Raw genomic sequence first — 22,588 nt, 5'->3', positions numbered from 1 at the left:
CATTCTGCGTTTCGGGTCAATTTAGATTTTCTTCACAGCCTTCTTATGACTGCACAACATTCTGGTTATACAATCATCTTAAAGGCTGTGTAACAGCATCTTTTGTTTCAGCAAATCTGAAGAAACTGCCAAGCCTGCAGAGTTGCCTGAAAATCATGACTTCATACCTACACTGGGAAATAGATGAGAGAGTGGCGAGGAGAAAATCTGATAGCACACACAGGTTTCATTATTTCAGCATCTTAGAAGATCTCTCATGACATCTCTCTTCCCTCTGGCGCTCACAATACGCTTGCTGTCAATCATCTGCTTCATGCCCAAAGTTCTCCACAGGCCTACACGCTGTTAGCTAACAGTGTCATGATTCTGCCTCATCATGTCATGTCTTTCTTGGTCTTGTGGCAGAATCATGGCAGAGCCTCTTGTTTCGTGTGGAGAGAAACATATTATTGTCGGTCACGACATAATATGCATTCTCTCCGGTCTTGTCTTTGGCCCCGCCCCTCTCATTTCCCCGTTTAGCTTTCCATCAGTGTTTCATCCCTGACACCTGTCCCTTGTTAATTATCCTTTGTTAGTTCCCCTATATTATGCCCTTGTGTTTGTTGTCCTGGGCTTGTTCATTTTGTACCATTTGCGTGTTTGCTATGTGTACCTTGCCATACGTTTGCCTTGCCTTTCCTACCCAAATCGTGTTTGTTTGACGTTGCGTCGTTGTGTAGCCTTTAGTTTATTTTTACCCCCTCGTGGGAAGTGTTTTGTCTCAAGTTTTTATATTAGTTGTATTCTTGTTTTGTTACCGTGTTTCTCCATTGTGTGTTTTTCTTTTGTGTTTTGTGTTAAATAAATATCACTTTATTTTAGGGGTGACCCCGAATCGTCGACGATTCGATGCTTCGATCGGAGGAGCCTGATTCGACTACCAATCTCACAGTCGAATCTTCGCAGAGCAATGGGGATCATGCCATTTGGGTTATATGGGCAGTGGCATAACATACGAGCATGCACTGCGCTATTTAAGATGTAAAGAAATGGGTCATTTTTAGGGTTGGGTACTGAAACCCCTGACGCAAATGAGCGCGAGGTCTGGCTATAATCCAGCACAGGATCGCGTCTCCGCGTCTTCTGTGCTGTGAGACCGGTAAAGAGAAGCAGCACGTTCCGCGTGACTCGCAAATGAATGTGTACACCGTTTCCAAACATTTGTCACTTACTGAATGTTTGGGCACTGAAATATGAATTAACACCTTCTCTTTAAATGCACGTAGTCCGTTACTTAGACTGAACTTTGATAAAAAATAAAGTAAAATAATCAAAATCACCATATATAGCAAGCACTTTTGGAACTGAAAGCAAGCGTGCGTGTCAGGGGGACAGAGAAAGAGTGTGCAGGAAAAAAGGGACTTTTTGACTGTTTAAATGGTAAGATGCTTTATTGCATTCCTCCTTTACATGCGGTAAATAAAGTAACTTTATTGGTAGTTCATTGGTAATGAACTATTCTCGTTTGTAAAAATAATTCATTATTATCGAGTTTTTCGTAGTTTTAAGAATAGTTTTGAGGCGAGATCTGGTCTAGTATTGTATGGCACAGCATTGTGACGTGATGTTTAAGGGAAATTAATTTTAGTATTTGTGGCTTGTGGCTTGTGTTTTCAAAATTATGTTCCCCTGCATTTCAGACATTTTGCCTAAACACATTTATTTTGTACATTGTGACTTGATTCTGGCTTATTTCGTTTATTTATTATAAAGGTATATTCTGTTCTAAACAAATTCTGTAAATTAATGTTTGATTGTTTTTTGGTGCATCAATGTTGCGCTGTACCCTTAACCACCTGGTGTCGTCCACACATGCACGGGCGCGCGCGCACACACAAACACAAACACACGCACAGGTCTGATTCGACTATCAGTTGACTATAGGCAAGACGTGACAATTCTGATTCGACTATGTAAATTCTTAGTCGGGGACAACCCTACTTTATTTAACCCCTTAACTGCTGCCTGCACTTGGGTTCTTCCCCCGCTGATCCTGACAAACAGTCATAAAAACATAACTGTATAAGATCTTGCTTCTCGCTCTCACATTGCAGCAAAAATCTTTTCAGTATTTAATCAGTACTTTGATCAGTATTTTAATATCCTTAAAACAAAATACACAGGTGTCTCAGATGCAAAAGAGATTTAAGATTTAACCTTTCAGAGACTATATTTGTATTAATTCAATGTATTTTCCTTACTCTATTAAGTGATTAAACACTATTGATTTTTTCTAAGTCTTTGTCAATATGATAAGAAAACAAGTCTTATTACTGCATGCCATTTTACTTTTAAGGCTGAAAACAAGACAATGTTTTTTGCAGTGCAATATTTTACTATAAACAACTGTAAACCGAAACCTCAACACCCACTAAAATTTTACTATAGAAATTTATCGAAACCTAAAACAGAGAAAACTAAATGAACATACAGAAAGCAAAACTTGCTTTATCACATTTAAAACGATCTCTTGCTAACAACTATGTCAGTTTGAATCAAACTTTGTTTACCTGTTCAACACTCACCTGAATCACAGACCAGGACCACCTGAGCAATGGGAAATGACAAAAGGAAAAGAGTCTCGTGTATGCGCTGCTGTTTTGCAGGAGCAGAGGGTGAAGGGTGCAGGAGAACATGAGCACATTCAGGGGATTAAAGAGAAGAAAGAGTGGTCGGGGAGAAAGAGGGAGGGGAAACGAGAATTAAAAGGGGGACGGGCTAGAGCCCCCTTTCTTCTCCCTGTTTTTAAACTCATGACAGACTTCGTGAAACTTTGTGGAACAGGACTTGAAGGAGGGACGCGCCTACTTTTCCTTGGACTCTCTCCCTCCTGTTTCAGTCCTCCTCTTTCACTACATCTTCTGGAGCCATTTTCTAACAACATGGTGAAAAGAGGGTTGAGGCCTCCTAAAGCTCCTCGGCACTCTGAGGTTATTGAAAAAATCATAGAAACAACATGGAGCACTTGAAACTATTTTTAAAGAATAGCCCGTGAAACTGCGTAACTGTTGGAAGATTTGTTTTGCAGTGAAAGTAAATTAATAATTCACCCCAGCCTCAATTCATCTAGAGTCATTTGTATTCCTAACACGGAGGCGGCTGTAGTTTTGGAGCTTCAAGACTTAAAATAATATTGTTTAAAATGAGGGTGTCATGCAAGGAGGGGAAATCCAAACAGAACTGAATAAACAAGCATCTTAAGCAGAAACAGATGAGTGCAGCAGAGATGGAGAGATGATGGATGAGAAGTGGGTTTATAGGCATGCTGATATATGACGCCCATGAGGTACCGAGTGCAGAAAAGAGTCAGAAAAATCTGTCGGTTAAACGAGGGTATACAAGCTCTGAAGCCAAGACCTCGCTCTCGAATTCCCACACACAAATAAAAACCTCAGTCATATTCACATGCAGACCTACAAAAGAATCACAAAACCACAAACAGATCTCCTGCACAGAGATCCATTAGTGGAAATTACAAACAAAGACCTCTAAATGAAATGTATGGTTAAAGGGTGTTTATGCAAGAGGGCAGAGTAAGAGGGAAGTAAGAGAGAATTCACTAATAGTTATATTATATTTGCAAACAGAATTTCAGCTAAAACAAATAGCATCTAATGCACTAACAACCTGTAATCCAGTTTATCCATGCACTAAATCTGCTAAACAAGTGCTTTGGTACTACAGAAATCAAATTTATTCTTTCAGCTCAACATGTCTTATTTCATTTTACATCCATTAGATTCTGTCTTATTCACAACACTCAGCACTATATGCCAGGCGCTATTAATGTCAAATTATCACTCAGACGGTAATGTGGATGCAATTTCATTTCATTTAAAGGAGAGTCCTTTGTGTACATTTTCTGTTAGTCAAAACCAAGCACATTTACAACATTTTAAAGATCCTAGGTGGGCGTGTGGAAACGGGGCACTGTCGGTATAGAGGCAATCAGGATGGCGTTACACTTCCCTACCGCAACAGCACCTGGCCCTTCAGTCAGTCTCTCAGCATCTCATCAGGCAGGAAGAAACAGGGAAACACAAGAGGAGAAAAGAAACCCAGTGAAAGAATGTCTGTCACCCGAGAGGATTAGATCTGCTCTGCGGGTTAAAGCTAAAACGTTTCATTCTCATACCGCCTCTGCTCCTACTTCATTTCACCTCTCGCTTTTCCCGTTGCACCTGCCTTTATAATCAGATAACCTCTTCTCTTCTCCAGAGGTTATCACCTGCCTCTGTCATGATTTTATTTTAGACATAGACATGCAAAAAGTATTGTGATAGTACACCCAAAAATAAAAACTGTCATCATTGACCCTTTTGTCATCTCAAACCTGTATGACTTTCTTCTGCAGAACACAAAAGGAGACATTTTGAAGAACGTTGATAACCGGCACCCACTGACTTGCATTGGTTTTGTGTGTCCATACAATAGAAGTGAATATGTGCCGCCACTGTTTGGTTACAAACTTTCTTCAAAATATCTTCTTTTGTGTTCTGCGGATGAAAGAAAGTCATACAGGTTTGAAATAAGAAAAGGGTGTGTAAATGTTGGCAGAATTTTCATTTTTGGGTAAACTATCCCTTTAAATCAAGTCCTTACTGAATTGTATTAATATCACCACGAACAACACTGCTTAAAACTATCAAATATTTGTATTTCTATAAGTTAGTTCTTAAAATGTTACATTCGGTCCTCTTTAATTCCGCTGTTACATCCTAAAAGAATTAAACAACTGAAATTCAGCAACACCAAAAACCCACAGAATTTGTTGCTTAGCAGAGTTTGCATAGACCTTCAAACAACAGCACAAGTTGGATGTTCAGGGCTGCATCTTGGAGGGTTTGATGTAGAACTGTCTTATCTTTCTAGCTCCCAAGAGTCACAATATAGTAATAAACAGCAAATAATTAAGTGAGAAAGAATAACCTTTATTTTCCCTTATAATTGTATTGGTATCAGTTCAAGCATGCATGTTTAAAGAGTACATAACATGAGATCATGAAAATTACATTTCATGCCGTGTGTTATGTTACTGTGTTTGAAAGTAAGCAGTCTGTCAAGTTGCAAATCCAAAGGTGAATGAATAACAAAGTTATTGTCTTGGAAAAAATGGAGTCGACTCTGAATCACGCAAACGAGTCGTCCCTAGTCCCATTCGCAAACCGCTGCGGATTTACGTCACTACATATAGTCCCCGCATACGTTTTGCTAGGACTGTCCGCGAAAACTTCACTCTTTTCCCCCAAACACTGTAGCTCGTGAGCCTCATTCACGGTAGACCAATCACAGCCGACTAGACCATCTGACCAATCACATCAGACTAGGCTAGCGGAAAGGAGGGGATTAGACAGATGAATCGCAGAACGCATCATTTGAGAGTCAGTCAAGAAGTAAGGTAAGAATAAGTGCTTATTATTATGAAATAATAGTGTTTTTACACCTTCTATGTATATAAACTTGTTGTTGGACACTCCATAAAGCAAAGTAGGACCTTAAAAATCTCTAGTTATTTACTCTTTAAGAAACAAGCCTTTTTTCATGTGTACACAAACAAAGACAGGCCTAATGGTGAGTTTAGCATCCCTGGTGGCAAATATGAAATAGTATTAAGGAACAATTCCCATTAGTGCACACAATCCCCCGGCGAGCCTAATTAATCCTTTAAAAGTAAGGAAAACGTCATCCCACTGTATTTCAGCCTATATTCTATTTATATTCTGTACTGTATTCCAGCCTATATACTGCTATCCACCTTTCTCTCTTTTTCTCACTACTGTAAAGAGCAACACTGACACCATAAGCTCTTTCAGTAAAAGAAGGGCTACTCTCCAAAGCCTGAGGTCATCAAGTGTAGTCTGCTGTTGCCACAATCTCTCTGCGCTCTTTTAAACTGCTGTCTATGAGACATAGGCATGAGAGGTTTTACAAATGTAGGAGGATGAACAATCCATCAGTTACGCCAGGAGCTTAATTATGCCGAGGTTTAAAATATAGACCATAACAAAACGAGGAGGACACGAGACACAGGCAGACAGAGGAAGATCACGAAGAGTTCAATGCAGTAACAAATGTACCTCTACTTCCCTCTAGTGGATGTGAATGGAACTGCTGCAGAAGTAAAGAAAAATCCTAGAAGTGGATCCTTTTTAATACAATGTAATATGCAATACAATAAATTCCTGGAAACCAGCTCATAAGGAGGTCAATTTTTTGTTCTTAATGCAACCTATTTATGGCAACAGTTTATTAAATATGATCGTGTTATGCATTTCTCGAAAAAGCTTAAGGTTGTTATTGGAATTCGATGTTTAAGGTTGCTATTGTTTTGAGAAGGACACATGTAATGCACTTTTTCAAGATCTTAAAGAGCCACAGCTATCCAGTTTCAATAGAAGAGTAGCTAGTGCAGAAAGAGCAATACAGCAGCTTTACTGAGCATTTACTGAAGACATTCATCCATTACTCTAATAAATGCTGTCATTCATACGCCAAGATTTAGTCCCTGTTGAGTTTTTTATTTCAAACCAGCCAGAAACACAACACCATCACTTAGGACTGGGCTTTAGACAGACAACACAGAGTTTTCTTCTAAATGTCTGACTAACCTTCATTTACAGCAATAGGAAAGGAATCAAGAGAAGATTTGAAACTGGATTAATAGAGAACAACTGAGGAACAGTTTATTTTAACAGCTTATATAAAAATGCACTGATTGGCATTTTAAAGTGTTGAGCCCTTAAGTGTATTGACGGCATTTACACCCGCGGTTTACATACCTATTGTATATTATCTCTGGATTTCTGTTATTTCATCCCACATCACAGACTGACAGATAATGGGCCATGCTAAAGAAACAACACACCTAAGACATTTAACCATTAACTACTTTATCACTCATGCAAGACTCAAAAACACATCTTTAAGCCCAAAAATCAACAAATCTGAACTAGTCTCACATATGACAGTCAATAAACTAATGATCAATTAACATTAACATCACATAATTGAGACATGTGTACATTTGTGTGTGTGTGCGTGTGTGTGTACTGGTTTCAGCCAGTCATCTTAGCTAGCCAAAGCTGCAACTCAGCATCAGCAGAGTCCAAACACTGGAGAGGCAGAAAACGTAATAAACAAACACATACAGACACAAAAGCAAATTGTGTCAAGCAGCAAACATGTCTAAATTCCATAAGACAATGCATTAACCTGTTCACAAGGATAAAAAGATGTATAGCTATGATGTTCTTGTTATATTTCCAAATGTGCCAAACACACATGCAGAAACTGAGGCCTGCACATACATAGACTTACACCGTGTCTACACCGGATGCGACAGGCGACAACCTGCTTGTTCTTAATGGGTTTGTTGCGCCGCATCCAATGTGGACAAAATTTGAAATTATAATGTGTTCTAATGCGTTTCTAATGTCTTTTGTCGTGTCGTGTCGCATCCGGTGTAGACACGGTGTTATACAGAAGGGACACACAAGGTTGGAGAGAGAGAGAGAGAGAGAGAGAGAGAGAGAGAGAGAGAGAGCGAGAGAGAGAAGGCAAAAGATATGCAGCCTCCTTTACACACACAGAGAGAGAGGTGGGGTGACTCTTTGACTGATCTGTGCATAGGCTCCCAGCTGGCCTGTATTTCAGTTAAGCACTGTGCTGATCTGTTCCCCTGCACATAAAGATGCCACTATCTCCACTCTCAACTGCCTATAAACTCAATTAAGTCTGTCAGACACTTTCTCCTCCTATAGCTGTCTTCCACCCTTCAAATCATCGTTTCTTTCTCCCCTCTCTCTCCTTTCATTTCCTCCAAAATAGCCCACCACAACCAGAGGTGCAAACCCATCATCTAATCATTAACACCTTTCAGCTCGTAAATTTCGTATTATATTTGATTTATTTTGTAATACCTGATATTTTAGGTACTGATTGTAGAGAATATTACCTGTTAGCTGAACATTGACATATGTTGGTGGGCAGTTGACATTTGAGCCTCATCTGGACCACAGAGACATGCGAGTCTGATTACTCTGTATTTGTTTATCTTAAGTCATTCCAGAGCAAGACTAAGTCAAACAAAAACTCCTATTAGTGATCAAGTGGTCGACCATTATGGGCATTTAAGGCTAATGCATGTAGAAAACATAGTCACTATGTACTACGCAATTTAGTGATAGCAAAAAACACAAAACTGCTGAATTTAACGGTAAAGCATAGATTTAAAAATACTCAACATCTGAAAGGACAGTCAATAAGTTTTGAAAATTACATATTTACATATGTGAAATGACCATTTCTAGACAAATGCCGATCTCATAATGACCAACTATTGGTTGAAAAATCAGACTATCAGTGATATATCAATTTAAGTGGATTCTGGGGAATTTAAGATGGTTGGTAACTTACCACTTACAACTTACCAGACTTTACTTAAACCATTTAGTCCACTGCTTGTCATGATGCGACACACTCATTTTGCAATAGTTGAATTACAGTATCACACATGTAGTACGTCCAAAATCCTCATGGGCCCGTACAAACACATACTCCATTTTCTGGTGCATCTGTCATAATAAAGCACTTCACTCTGACCTACAGCTAATGGAGAGCACACTGAGTGATGGTGTAAGGACTGCATTGTGTGTCTCCCTGAACTGGCCAGAGGGCATACTGACAACCGCCTTCCCTTTCCATACACCCACTCACATAACCCTCTGTCACCACCATTAAATCTGACACTCGATCAGCGTGTGTGTGGCTGGGTGTGTACAAAGTCAGAGATTCCACAATAAGAATATTATTGAGAAACACGCAAGAGTGACATATAAACAAACGATGCAAGCATACAAATCTCTTGAAAAGTAACGTATGTTTTCAGTGTCTGAGGTTGAAAAAGCTACTAAAAAGTGCCTTCTAACCAAACATAAGAATCAACCAAACATCACTTAACTTGATTTAACTAACAACCTTTATTAACTGCAGTGAAATTATTTTCACATATTAAACAACAACACCTGTTTCACCCACAGCATACTGTACTGTCCAACAAGCCATATGAAAAGTCTGAACCACCTTTCTGATCTAAAATCAGCCCTACCAACCCTGCAGAATACAGAGGATGTGAACACAGATCGGATGAAAAAATTGTGACAAAAGTTTACGTTGTGTATTTGCCAGTATTAAAAGTTTGTTCGGGCTGGGGCACCTCAGTTCCCCTGCAGCACGATAAAATATTTTAAATTGAGTAAGAAGTCTAGATTGGTTAACCACCACACAGGAATGGAGTTGCGGCCTCACTGAGAAGTGTGTGTGGTCAGGGAAAAGCTCCTAATGTGGGCCTAGAGCATCCAAGATACGTGTGTACGTCTGTGTGTGCCAGAACAAGCAGCCAACACAAAGATTCAAACTCAAACCATGACCAGAATGAAAAGCATGTAGTCAAACAAAACAAAAACAGTCAAAGAATGAACTTTAAACACATTTATAATGACATGTGTGAAGACATTCAAAACTCCAAAAACATCTACGGCTGAGTCCAAATCCTATACTGTGAAGATTTCCACAAACTAGCGTTGGTCTGGTCAGCTCTTTCCTCCTAACCTTGCAAATTTCTCAAGGTGACCAAAACTGATCTCAGCCCAGTGCTTAAAAGAGATTAATGGAAAAAGCAACTCAGTGCCCCTTATGTCCTCACGCCTCGAGTCTCTCGTAGAATGTAAACAAAGTGAAAAAATCCGATTGCCTTTTTATAAAAACAAATTACCCATAATTCACTGCAGACCAGACAGAGAATGACGACTTCAGATGCCCTGCAGGGTTCACTTACCACTGTGTACATTTCAGTACCAACCCGATAGCTGGAAAGGCTTACATTTGAGAAGATGAAATAGAACAATGACTTTTACAAGAGTGCAGGCAGGGAGGAGAAAAAGGGGGTGTGAGAGAAATTCGGACAGAACACCACTGCACTGGAATGCCCGCCAAGCCGAGATAACTATCAATTCTGTGAGAATGGAGCGAAAGCTTGTTTTATGTTGGCAAAAGGGCGGAAAGGCAGACGGACGGAGAGTTGTATTGGAAAAGGTTGTTTCTTCGTTGTTCACATAACAGTGAAATAATGAAAACATGGGAAGTGGAAAACATCTGCTGAGTATTACTGTATGAGCGGTCGGGGGACGCCCATGCACCTCTCGCGCCTTGGAGTCTCTCAAACACATGTGCAAAAAGACACACGCTCGCACTTGCACAATCCACACGGCACTCATTTCCTGCCTGGAAAGTGAGGCCAGGCCGTCAGCACCATTTCTAGACGGTCGCTCTATACCTTTACTCTCATCCCCCTATATTTCAGACACAAATGGAATGATCAGCACTGCAGTACAGTAAAACAGGAATATGCATAAAATATGCGCTCTAACAAAATTGAGAGGATGACATAACAGTAAATTGAGGGAAAAGTAAGAGAGGCAATGCATGATGATGTCATTAGAACCATTAGTGTTGAGCATCATGGGCATTTATATGCAATACTGAGACAATATGTTGTTAAATTCCTTTTCTGCTGTCATCTAAAACATAAAAAACTGTTTTTTTAACCAGGTGACTTCTCATCAGGCTCCCTTCCTGCTGACTTTCTGAAAGTCATCCCATCTGTTTCCATGGAGATGATTGGCTGAGAGTGATGGACCAAAACTAGAATCCCAACCAAAAGCAGATGATTCAGACTCCCTGTAGACAGATCTGTCTTCCTGTTATGACGATGTTTTTTTCTTACCTAGATATAAATATTAATCATGATAATATAATCCGCAAATCTGCTCTAAGACTCACACTGCGTGCACACACTATTGAGTCTTGTCAGCACACCAGGAGATATCTCAGCACGCCCATGGATCAAATTCTGGACTTTGTAGCATGGCACAGAGGCAGCAGAACCCTCTCAGCAGTTACTTCTAAAAATAAACAACACCAGTAGACAACAACAAACATTAGGGTTAGGACTGAGTTGAGTCTGCCAGGTATGAGCTAATGGAATTAAATGCAAAGTACTAGTTACCGCAATATAAAAACTTGAATAATTCAAGACCATTGACCACTGATAGTTGCTCAGTGGGTTTACAGTGATGTATCCTAATGCCAAACATAGTTCACACCGATTTAAATAGCGACAGAAAGCTTTAGAGGTTGAAAACACTGGCATTCTTCTCTAAAATGCCTTCAGAACATTGGCAAAGATCAAACCATAGCTAAGTGTTTCTAAAGGAAAAGAAATTGGGGCCAGACTTCATGGCCTATTTTTCATGCAAATGTGAATTTGACTGTTTTTAAAAAAATGTTAATATCAAATCAAATTTTAATTAAATGCATTGTCAATGTATTTACATACTTCTGTGTACTTTCTATTTGTGGCCTGTCACTGGTTGCTATGGATAGACATATAACTATAAAATAATGGTATTCTATTCTATTCTATGAAGCTGGTGTTTCACTCCCAAGCAGATAAGACTGCTTGGGAAAATCAAAATCAAACTGACAGCACATTTCTGATATTTCAATAACATACTATTTCGGTAGAAATACAGCAACAAGTAAGCTCAGTGGGTCTTTCAAAACAGCTACAATTCATAAACGTAAAGTCAAATGTAGAAAAACTGTTTGGACAAGGTATAAACTTGTCCGTTTTGAGTTAAAAATAAAACATACAGCACTAAACAGATGCTACAGATCTTTTAAATCTCGTCCAACAACATAAACAGAGGGAGAATCAAAAGCATCTCAGTTCTTCAACATTCCGGAGCCATTGGACTAGAATCAGAAGACTCTGACAAAAAAAGTTTCATGAAATATGGATCAAATGACATGCAAGCATCTCACCAAGAATCCAATAACATCCTGTTTTCAAAAACTTCGAGTACCAACAAAGAAAGATAAACAACTAAATTGACTGATTAAAACACATTTCTCTGTCTTTCATTAAGTCACATTAACCACATACAAACAATTGTACACACTGGAACATAGGACAAGGTCTCAATGCTGCAAGGCACCACCAGAGATGAAAAGCAGTGTAAACTTTTCAGTTCAGTACCGAGACCACACGTTAAAAACATCGCTGCACTGAGGTCAGAGTTTCTTCCATCTGATGGTGTCATATGATGACTAGAGCTCAATATCTCTATGCTTCATGCCCAAAGGCTACTGCTCAAAACTCTGTTTTATTCTGATGTTTTCTAGCATTTCAGTCTTCTTTTTAAAGAAAAAAGTGTGAAAAGAATTGCAGATGTGCAGTCAGTGTGCAATAAAGGCCTTTCTGAACAAGGACAGTCACGTGACAAACATATCAGCTCTGATTCACTATAGCCAACGTGATAGATTCGCTAGCTGACAGATAGCTCAGTATGCTTTTACATAGCTCTCGCGGTACTTTGGTGTCATTCGCTGCTCGAGCTGTCATGAATTCGAACCACTGATCTATATAATGACTGGATTGCTCATGACGTCATTACACTGAAGCTACAGCGCCGCCATGTTGGTATGCCCAAACGTTCTATTAAATTCATAGGGAGTTGTCACTTATTAATGATAAAACACTAACTTACCAGTCCCCATTTCTTTCTAAAGTCTCACAGTTCTTACAACGCAAATGTCTTAAGCATGTAAATGGTTAATTATTTAAAGTCCGGAATTTTCCCATCTTATTAGATATAGAGTGAGTTAAGTTCATTTTCATTACAGTAGCGGACAGTATCAGATCAGCAGACTAACAAGACACCTCAACATATGACAAATGTGCTTAATGTGCTAAATAGAGATAAATACAGGCTGTATATGTAACAGTGGATATAACGCTGGATTTGCAGATACTGTAGTTTGAAACTGATAGATGGAACGGTCCCAGCGCTAAAAGATCCCGGACATTAACTGCACGCGGTAAGTGAAACTAAGTCATATGTCATATGTGTTTTGTTGGCAATCGGCGCGTACATGCATAATGTAAACAACACAAACTTATAGTGAATCACCAGTTATGCAGGAATAATGCGATGAGGTATTGTGTGCTCGTGATTTAGTTCCTCCCCCTGCACACCCCCAGGAGGTCGTTTTGTTTTCTGAAATAATCGTACAGCTGTATCTATCTTCTATAAATGTGATCAAACTAAATACTCTTCGAAGATACGAAGTATGCAGTACTACTCCATAGGTACTCAAGATTAATATGAGATTGGCAGAAACTGCGTACCTTCGATACCTTCACATGTTAGTGACTGTTTAAGCTGCCATAAGCGGGATTCATTCGCGAACACACAGCTACTCGAACGTTGTTTTTAAATGCATCATTTGTTTATTCATGTCACAGACACTCTAGAGATGGTCCTCACTGCAGAACACAAGATCCAGGGGGCGAGGTTGGATCCAGATACAACTCCTCCCACTTTATATACTTAGCCGCAATTTGGAGAGTAAGTTGCAACTCGTGGTCGCCAACGTTTGCTCTTATCAACATCATCATTAGGGTACGCCTGTAAGTAATGATCACAGTTAAATATTTGTTGGCCCTAACCCAAACCCTAAACCTAATAAAATACGTTATTAAAAATACGTTAATAAATAAAGTATGTCTTCAGCAAGTTTGTTTTCCGTCAAAAGAATAACTTTAGTAACTGCTGCAGAAATCTGTCGACCAATCAAAATGCAATGGGAGGAGACTGGACCTGGATCCAACCTTGCCCCCTGGATGTCGCATTCTGCTGTGAGGATGGTAGTCCAAACCATTCCAGTCTATCTTCCTTCATCCTTCCGATTTTCTTCCCACCTCTGCCTTGCTTTCAATTTCAACATGGCAGCGGAGTGAAATCAGTCTATACGTCACTGAAATGTGGAATAATCAGAAAACTGAACATTCGTATAATCTGGATGTACAGTATGTACAGTATATGTATTTTTATTGTATTCTTCCAGCATGGCTTTCCTGAAATACACACGACTATGGTAAAACGGATAAGTTAAAGTATCTGCACTTGGTTTTCTTTAAGCCAGAGGAACATATTAATTTATTTAGGTTTTATTATAATAGAATTTAAATTACTTTTTTACACATAAAGCATTGGTGTCTCCGATAGAGCTCAGACAAAATACAGAATTTCATTATCAAAACAACAGTTAAAGCAACAGTTTGTAGTTTTTTTCGACCTTAAAATAATGTCTCTAAAATTATTTCAGAGGTAGAACAACATCATAGAGGCTACAACCACACTCTATAAGTTCTGTATTCGGGTCGGTACACACAGCCCCGCCCATCCCCTGCCTGGTTTCCAAACGACGTTTCTGCATTCGCCGGTTCCATCAACTTAGTAAACAAATTCACGTGTATTGCGCTGCCCACGGGGAAGCTCATACAGCGACATTATTTACGACACTGGTAACAGACAATCGCGCTTATCAAGCACATAGGGGAGCCGTCAGCAAAAGTTCTATACTGTGGCTTTTTAACGTTTCATGCAAATTATGTATAATACTATCAGATTATTTACTACAGTTGATATTGTGTAATGTATGCAATCATATCTTTTTCAAATTCTGTTTCAGAGTTAATATACAGTAACTGCATATACTTTAGGAATATCCTCACCGTTACTGATATAAAGTAGAAGTACTCTAATAGTACAACATAGTGTTTGAGTAAACCCCATGTGTAATGCATGCTGAGCAAGTCATTTGGCAGGGAGAGCATGATGAATGAATGACCTAGGACTGCAGCACATCACTTCACAGCTCAGCTCTATAAACTATAATATTTACAGACACCATACAGCTACATACCGAGCATACACTGTACTAACACTGTGAGTTACAAAAAAACAAACACCTTAAAGTGTTAAAGAGTTGCTGTGAGCGCAGTAAATCTCCGTTACCTCTGAAGAAGGGCATGGTGAACACTGCCTCCGATCCCCTTGTTTCCCCCCGTCTGCCCTGTCCTGGAGACCTCCGCCTCCTCCAACGCATCACCGTAGTGTACCGATGCTCACTGTCTGCCAATGTTCTCTCTTAAGTTGTCTGTTCTGTTTAAAGGACAAGTCGAGACTGTGTGTTTTCCGTTGTTGACGGCATCACACTCTGAACACCACACACACACACACCTAATACAGGAGTTCACAGTGAATCAGGAGGAAAGGATGCAGCTGCATGCACTGCTTTTCACACTTATCTCTCGCCGTCTCTGTTCTGTGTCTTTCGATCCTTACTGCAGCAAATTCTGCGGCGTCAGCCTCAAATAACACACACACACACAACCAAGCCAACACTTTCAGACATTAGGAAACAGCGCACTCACACCATATTGCACACCTGCTGTTATTACATCATCTATACGGCCCAAATAAAGAAACATTTCATTGCTGTCGGACTGACAGCGTGTATGTCCAAACCTGTGACAAGACATTTAAAAAAACACAGTATTTTTAAATAATTAAACACTGTGCTGTCAATGTTGACAAGCTCTTTTCAATATTTATTGGTTGAATATTTGCAAAACCCAGACAAACATGAAGGGTGACCAATAAAAATGTTTTATGAAAGAAATCATAAAAATTTGAGATGCAAGGCTTCAGTCCGACACAGACAATATATGAACATATCATACAGTATATTCCTGAAGTTAGAAACCTAGGGAAAGTGCAGCCCATCAGGCATTTGCAGCCAAACACCAACAGGCATTTCCAGGCACTGAACAAATCAGTCCTAAATCCTTTCATCAGTTTTTAAAAAGGGGTGCCAAAATGAAAAGTGCCATTATCACGCGTTCACTGCCATATAATACACTGCCAGTAAAACCACAATTTGTACTCTTGATGGTATTTAGGAAAGAGCCACTAAACTTTCCCTCCAAATCCACAGCAGAAGTGACACCATGAGTGATGTGATTTGCCCCTGCTCACTTTTTTGTGTGTTTTTGTTTTCTAAAGACTGGAATGAGTGTCCAGTGGAACACATTTACAAGAAACATGCTGGACCCACCAGAGTAATGTGGGTTGTTTCTTGCAGAATAATAACCACTACGCAACAAAGTAGGTTTTAACGTGTCCCCTAAGAATAAGCAGGCTCAGCTGCCTGCAACTGTCACGCTGTGATGATGTATCGTTTAAAGATGTTCCTTGAAATGTTCAAGATGTGTGTGTTCAAAGTGAAAGCGCGCAGGTGTGTGTGTGTGTGTGTTTGGGGGGGAACTGGGCGGAGCTCGAAGCCTATGGTGCTGCATAGCGCAGGGGTGCGTTCACACATACGGTCCTCATTATGGCACCAAAATTAAAACTCAGCGTGAGTCTCAGAGCTGGTACTGTCTGTTCTCTTTTTGCACACTGACACCTCTCTCCTCAAGAACTCGCAGAGTGATGAACCTGCCAATTCAGTGTTGAGCTATTTGGAATAACTCCCAAGAAGATATTTTTTGGCAGATAAATTAGAAATGTACATTTACGTAAACAGTTATGTGCTTTTAATAAGTTTAAATCTGATTATTTCTCTTTGATAAACTGGTTTTGTCTTTATTTTGTGTCTTTCGCTCTTCCATCATATACGCCTCTCCTCTCAACATCTGGAAATCATTTCTCACCTCTGCCAGACTCAGGTCATTTGTTGATCTTGACAAGAAGCCACGAGGAGCCAACTAATATCTATTCTTTCACTGCAAATTGTTTACTGATAAAAAGCAGTGAAGTACAACAGTACCAAGTGAAGATGCAGACAAACTAGATTAAGTTCATTAGTGATTGTAACATTTCGAGCACTGCACTGTTTATTCATTCTCATTATGTAAAGGTTGTGAGCGGTGGGTCAGCTGAAGTCCATACAATATAAACAGAGGGATTTTGTTTTCATTGGCTGTCTGGTGTTCAGACCATGAGCAGAGAATGAGGCGTAGACTAAGTGCACAACATGTAAACTAGCATTGTTTGGAAATATCCTGCCATGTTCCACCAACCAGGACATGAAATGCCATCATAGTAATGACAGTCGATATGTGGATGTCATGCGTCAAATCACAGAGTGACAGTGTTATTTCCCTCTTCAGGTAACGTGAGGTCACTTTAGTTAAAGTTAATGCTTTGTACCCATTAAAGAAGATCTGTTGTCGGGTTGCCATGGTAACAGGCATATAAAAGTTTCTGCCTGTTCATGGATGGTTTTTAACATTATTTGGCTGTTTCTAATAACCTTGGGCCAATGTGCATCTCAAGCCAATCTTTGATAAAGAAACGTGTTTGTAAAGCCTACACTGAGCATTTTGAATGTGCATAGCTTTGAGTTTAGGAGAAACGTATCTCAAGTATGATGCAACGGTACACCGTTTCTAAAGCTCAGACAAACACTTGACTGGTCTTATTCAGAGATATGGTTGTGTGTGTGTTTGAAAGAGCCCAGAGGAAATAGCTCTTCTCTTTCTTTCGATAGGAATCTAAAAGGAGAACGCAGTGTAAACACATAACAGGATTCACCATGGGTATAAACTCTTGACATTTTCCAGCCTGGATTCAAAACAACTTATTAATATGGAGCCTAAAAGAGTTCAAGCACATCTGATCCTTTGTAAGCATTTTATATGTACTGTACAAACACTGTCACAATTAAACAGGCAGTGCAGGAAATAGCTTATTATGTCAGCAAAGTATGCCTTCAGTATGTCATAATTTCTTTCATGTACCACAAAAGTAATTAAAAGAAAAATGTCCAAGCTGTACATTTGTATACAATATGGTGACCAATGTAATCAAGCAAATGTTTATGAACACATTTAATGATAAACAATTATACACAAACTATATGTTTTCAAAGGACTTGTAAAATCGCTCACTATTATCTTGGATGGTTTTATCATGCCTGTGTTACCCTTTTTTGACAGGCCTTGGTCCCTATTCACTCTCATTTTATGCTTCTTCTTCTGTGCTTCAAAGTTAAAGGTGTGTAAATTACCAAAAATATTCAGACACCAGATATCGTTTTTTATATTTTTTCACTAGTGGGTGCAGGACACTGTAGTTAATTTAATAAAATAAAGTAAACTGGCATATGTAGCGAGGAAGGTGGGACGAGAGCCGTGGGGCAGGAAGGCGGGGCCGGTGGCGTGAGTGATAATGAGTATCAGCTGTACGCGCACCGGTCCCGCATGCCTCACGGGGGAGCTCGGGAACATAAGAGGACGAGCGGCAGGACTGCCGATGAGAGAGGACCGGGCCCGGAAATGCTAAGTTTTGTTTATGTTTGTGTTGCCGGCAGTCGTCCGCGAGGGTCTGCCGGCTTGTTACTTTTGTATTTTTGTGTATTTATTTTTGATTAAATGTTTTGAATGTTCGCCGGTTCCCGCCTCCTTCCTTCCGTTTTATTGAGCTTTATTACAGCATATTATACCCAAAAATACTTCATACAGTGGACTTCCAGTAAAATGGATAAACAATTGGGACCAAATTATTCAGACATTTTGGCCTGTCCATGTTTTGCTTAAGTGTTTTTTATTTAATTGCTAATGCGACCTTTTTACACCACAGACTGAACAAAAGTAAGCATTGCTTGGTAATTGGTTGGCCTAAATTGGTATTATCAAATTGAGCAGCTACTTAAATTTATCAGCTGATTCAACCTTATCCATACCTTTCTATCAAAGTTCTATCTGACATTATCAAGATGAATTTGTTCTGACACAGTTCTGACACACTCTGAGTTCTTGTCATATTTTATTACCGTTTTTTAAACTATAGCGAAGCGAATATATTGTGATAATGTGAGAAATGTTGAAGGTGTCTGAATAAATTTAAGTTTGACTGTATCTGTTTTAGTAATGTTTCAATGTTTCTGCAGGCCAAAAGCATGTCGACCTCTGCTACATTACAACACTATTGTGTCATAGTATGAGCTGGAAACACTGCAGTGTATTACTCTCACACACACGCTCTGGTCTCGTCTTAGAGCCAAACGCTTTTTTGCCAAGAGTTGCACAACTGCCTAGAGATGGGACGCCAGCACAGGAAAGGCGAGCACTGCGTTACATATGTTCAACATAAAAACAGACGCAATGTCTCTTACGGCACAACCTTGGCTCTTGTGACTTCGTGCAAATGCTGAGTGTCTTTTCAATTTGATTTCTGCGGGCATCTGGCATACAGAGACACACATTGTTTTGGAGCTTGTCTTAGCGACGAGACATCTCTAGTGCAAACGCTAATATTCAGTGAGCACCTGTGCTCTTTTTTTACATGGCAGCCCAACATACATAACATACATATTTAGCACATAAAAGTTAAAAAAGAGAGAAAAGAGAATTCTTGGAGGTGGAAGCGCTTTGACCTGTTGCACAACTTTGCATTTCAGACAAACTGATTCCTTTTGTTACTGTTGTTTCATCTTTTTTTAAAAGTTGAAAATATTGTCCTGTTCCTGTGTCATACTGAATAGCATGCTTGGGTTAAGTCATTTGAAGCAACCAGTTTTTCTCTATAGACTCAAGAACCCAAGCCAGGAACGCAAGTGTGCCGATTGAAATGACTGAAAAGTAGGCCTAAGTAAGGGGACTTTGGCAAGCAGATAAGACAGGAAGTCGTAAATGGATTCTTCTGCATTACACCTGAATTTATCACGAAAGTAACTTATTCTCCCGTCCTTGAACAGCCCACGGTCTCACTTTTTCATTCAATCTCTCCGTTTCTCTGATCCGCCATCTTATTCGTTCCATCTATCCTCTCTTGCTCTCTCGCACACTCTTATTAAAATTCCAGTTAATCTTGCAGACTATAAAATGTGCTGAAAAAAAGAAAGGCACAGCATTCTACGCCTCTAAAATTCAGAGCTGTTTTCTCTATATAAATCAAAGATTAATCTGTGCACCAGATTTACACTTTAGACATAACCACCTGCAGTTTTGTAAAAGTCAGCAAGAGAGACAAATCTCAATTTTGAGAACTTTATATTGGGTTATTGGTGGTGCTTGGCAAAAGTTGATCAACTTGCAGAGGTGCTAAACACTGCCAAGAGAGGAGAATCAGATGCCTTTATGTTGGTGTCCCAAATGCAGATGGAAGAATTCACTCGATCCTTCCGTCTTCAGCACACACACACACACACATACCTAACATGGTCTTGTGACTGACTCTGAATTTCACATGAACGACTGAGGAATGAGACGGAAACCCCTGGACTTACTGTATACCACTGAATCAATTGTCACTGTTTGCAATGGCAAAACTAGCTATGGATCAGGAAAAGTGAAAACATGCCTCTAGTCTGCTCCTTCGCCTCATGGCCCCAGAGGGACCTGACCTCAGTCCCTACACCAAAATGAAGAAGAGTTCCCAGACCACTGCTTACAGGGATCTACATCATTTATCTTCAACATGTCTAAGCATGGAGGAAACTGAAGCTGCAAGCTTATAGCGATTACAGTATTAAACAAATACAGTATCACTGATATTTTCATGAACTTGAGAGATAATCTCAGTGTTTCTGCTGTGGTCTGCCACTGTAAAATGATATGGTTTGAGGGAAAGAATGACTCCAGCTCACTGCCAAATGTCCCGGGTTTAGGGTTAAGCTAAACAATACACGAGACGAGAGGCTTTCTCTGATATAACAAAGGAAATGGTCAGAGGAAATATTCTGCACATCTTCAGATGGTGAAAGTTGGCAGGGTTTATTCTGCTTCAGAACACAGAGCAGTGTAGGAGGTGTCAGAGGGAGTAGATGCCAAATGCAAATGAGAAAGCCTCAAAAACAACAGATAAAGATGTTAAAGTAAAACACAAAGGCTAGTGTGAATGTGTTGACGATAAACAGGCTTTGTGGAAAGCATTTGTTTATTACGAAGTGAAACGGTTGTTTATTATCCTAATACTTAACCGTCACATGATGCTCATCGACACTGATTTCTCTTCTTCAACACTCATCTTTTGTTTGTGCAATACTTTTGTGGGAGGAACATCTTTCTCTCTCCAAATGTAGCCTGGTTACACGAGTGTTAATAATAGTAGTAACTAACAGCCCATGTCAGTGCAAGTGATGCAGATATCAGAGATGATTTTATTTATGTAAAAATGTAGCCATAGTATTCGAAACACACTGGTTACAACAGTTATCGTTTGCAACACAACTGAAGAATTAAACTTGGTAACAGAGATGAGAACAACGAACGTCTATAAGCTTCTCACACTATTTGAGGGAGATCCCATGATTTGAAACAATAACTGTTGCAAATAAGGTATTTTCCAGAAACCACGGTTACATCAATATTAAAAATAAAGGTGCTTCATGATGCCATAGAAGAACCGTTTTTGTCCTTTGGTTCTTATATGGTTATCGCTGTGAAGAACCTTTTAAGCACCTTTGTTTTGACCTTTGAGTGATGTCACATGTTTGTAAGGATTATCATTACTTTGTGACTTGTTAGATGTAAACATAGTCATGTGGTAAACAAAACAAAAATGATATTAGAACGTCGTCTCAATTTCTACGTATTACAAGACCCAAATGAGAAAAAGCTTTTAGCTGTCAAAGAGTGAAAGTTGTCTGTTGTTGACATACACGTAACAGAATAAACTTGTTGTTTATGCAGACCTTATTGAATATTGAACTTGGCCACATGTACGCAAACAAGTAATAAACATCTCAGTAAAGAATGCGTTAATTCACGAAAAGTTAATCTCGAGCTCTTACTTTTCACCGGAGGTTTGGTGGCCAGCGCTGAGATGTGTTTCTGCAGACTGATAAGTTTATTCTCCAGGGCTCCGGAGCGGTAGCAGATGGAGGCGAGCTCTCCCTCCAGCTCCTCCAGGATGCTCACCGACTGACGAGATAAATCCGACAGCTGCCGGAGCACCGCGCACAGAGTCAAGCCGCACACATCCACCAGATCCGTGAAGATCGCACCGCGGCTCTTACACACATCTGTGGGGACAATAGTCCTCTTGCAAAAAGGCATCCTTATGTTTGCTTTGGCGCCAGTTGTCTTCAAGTTGCGTTAAAAGTAGGTATTTTCCAAACGATGAAGTATGTTGGAGACTCTTGCTCGGGATTGCGCGTTCAGCGGAGGCATTTTGTGTATTGTAATCGACTGTCCGCTGTGAGGTGCTCTGCTCAGTTCATACTCTATCACTCCAAACTCTCATGAACTGCGCCTGAGAGACCTCACCCACTCGTGCAACAGAGAGACTATCCAAAATGAGCTACTTCTTTCGTGAAAACTGAGCCATGCGGGAAACGTGTGCGATCATAAACCAACCTACTCCAGATTTTAAAGTGACTATCGCAATGCGTTAGTAACGCAAATGTCGTGGGTTCGATCCCAGGGAACACACATACTGATAAAACGCACATTTTGTAAGTAATGCATTGTAAGTTGCTTTGAATAGTGAGAAAAATGAAACTAAGAAGAACAAACCAAACAGCTGCGCTTGGACCGCAAATGACAAACATTACAGCTTTGCAAAAACACTTAAATTCAACAAAAGGAAAAAACTGTTTCGCTCAGTTGTCACATTTTGTAACCTCTGCATGCGCC

General features: G+C 39.8%; 1 protein-coding gene across 3 annotated transcripts in view; it reads right to left on the bottom strand.

The window, feature by feature from the left end:
- Positions 1–22,245, bottom strand: part of nhsl2 (NHS-like 2) — a 60,654-nt gene extending 38,409 nt beyond the window's left edge. The window contains exon 1 of one of the 3 annotated variants that reach the window (XM_057351518.1): positions 21,745–22,245. In XM_057351518.1, coding sequence (XP_057207501.1) covers positions 21,745–22,009 — 265 coding nt within the window. In that variant the 5' untranslated portion in view covers positions 22,010–22,245. Of the gene's footprint in view, positions 1–14,963; positions 15,356–21,744 lie in introns of those variants that run through there. The other 2 variants (XM_057351595.1, XM_057351668.1) reach the window with 2 other exon arrangements.
- Between the last annotated feature and the right edge of the window lie 343 nt (positions 22,246–22,588).

This window comes from Triplophysa rosa, linkage group LG1, assembly GCF_024868665.1.
Source record: "Triplophysa rosa linkage group LG1, Trosa_1v2, whole genome shotgun sequence".
Taxonomy (NCBI): Eukaryota; Metazoa; Chordata; class Actinopteri; order Cypriniformes; family Nemacheilidae; genus Triplophysa; species Triplophysa rosa.
The sequence above is the reverse complement of the archived record's forward strand: the minus strand, read 5'-3'. Positions and strand labels throughout refer to the sequence as shown.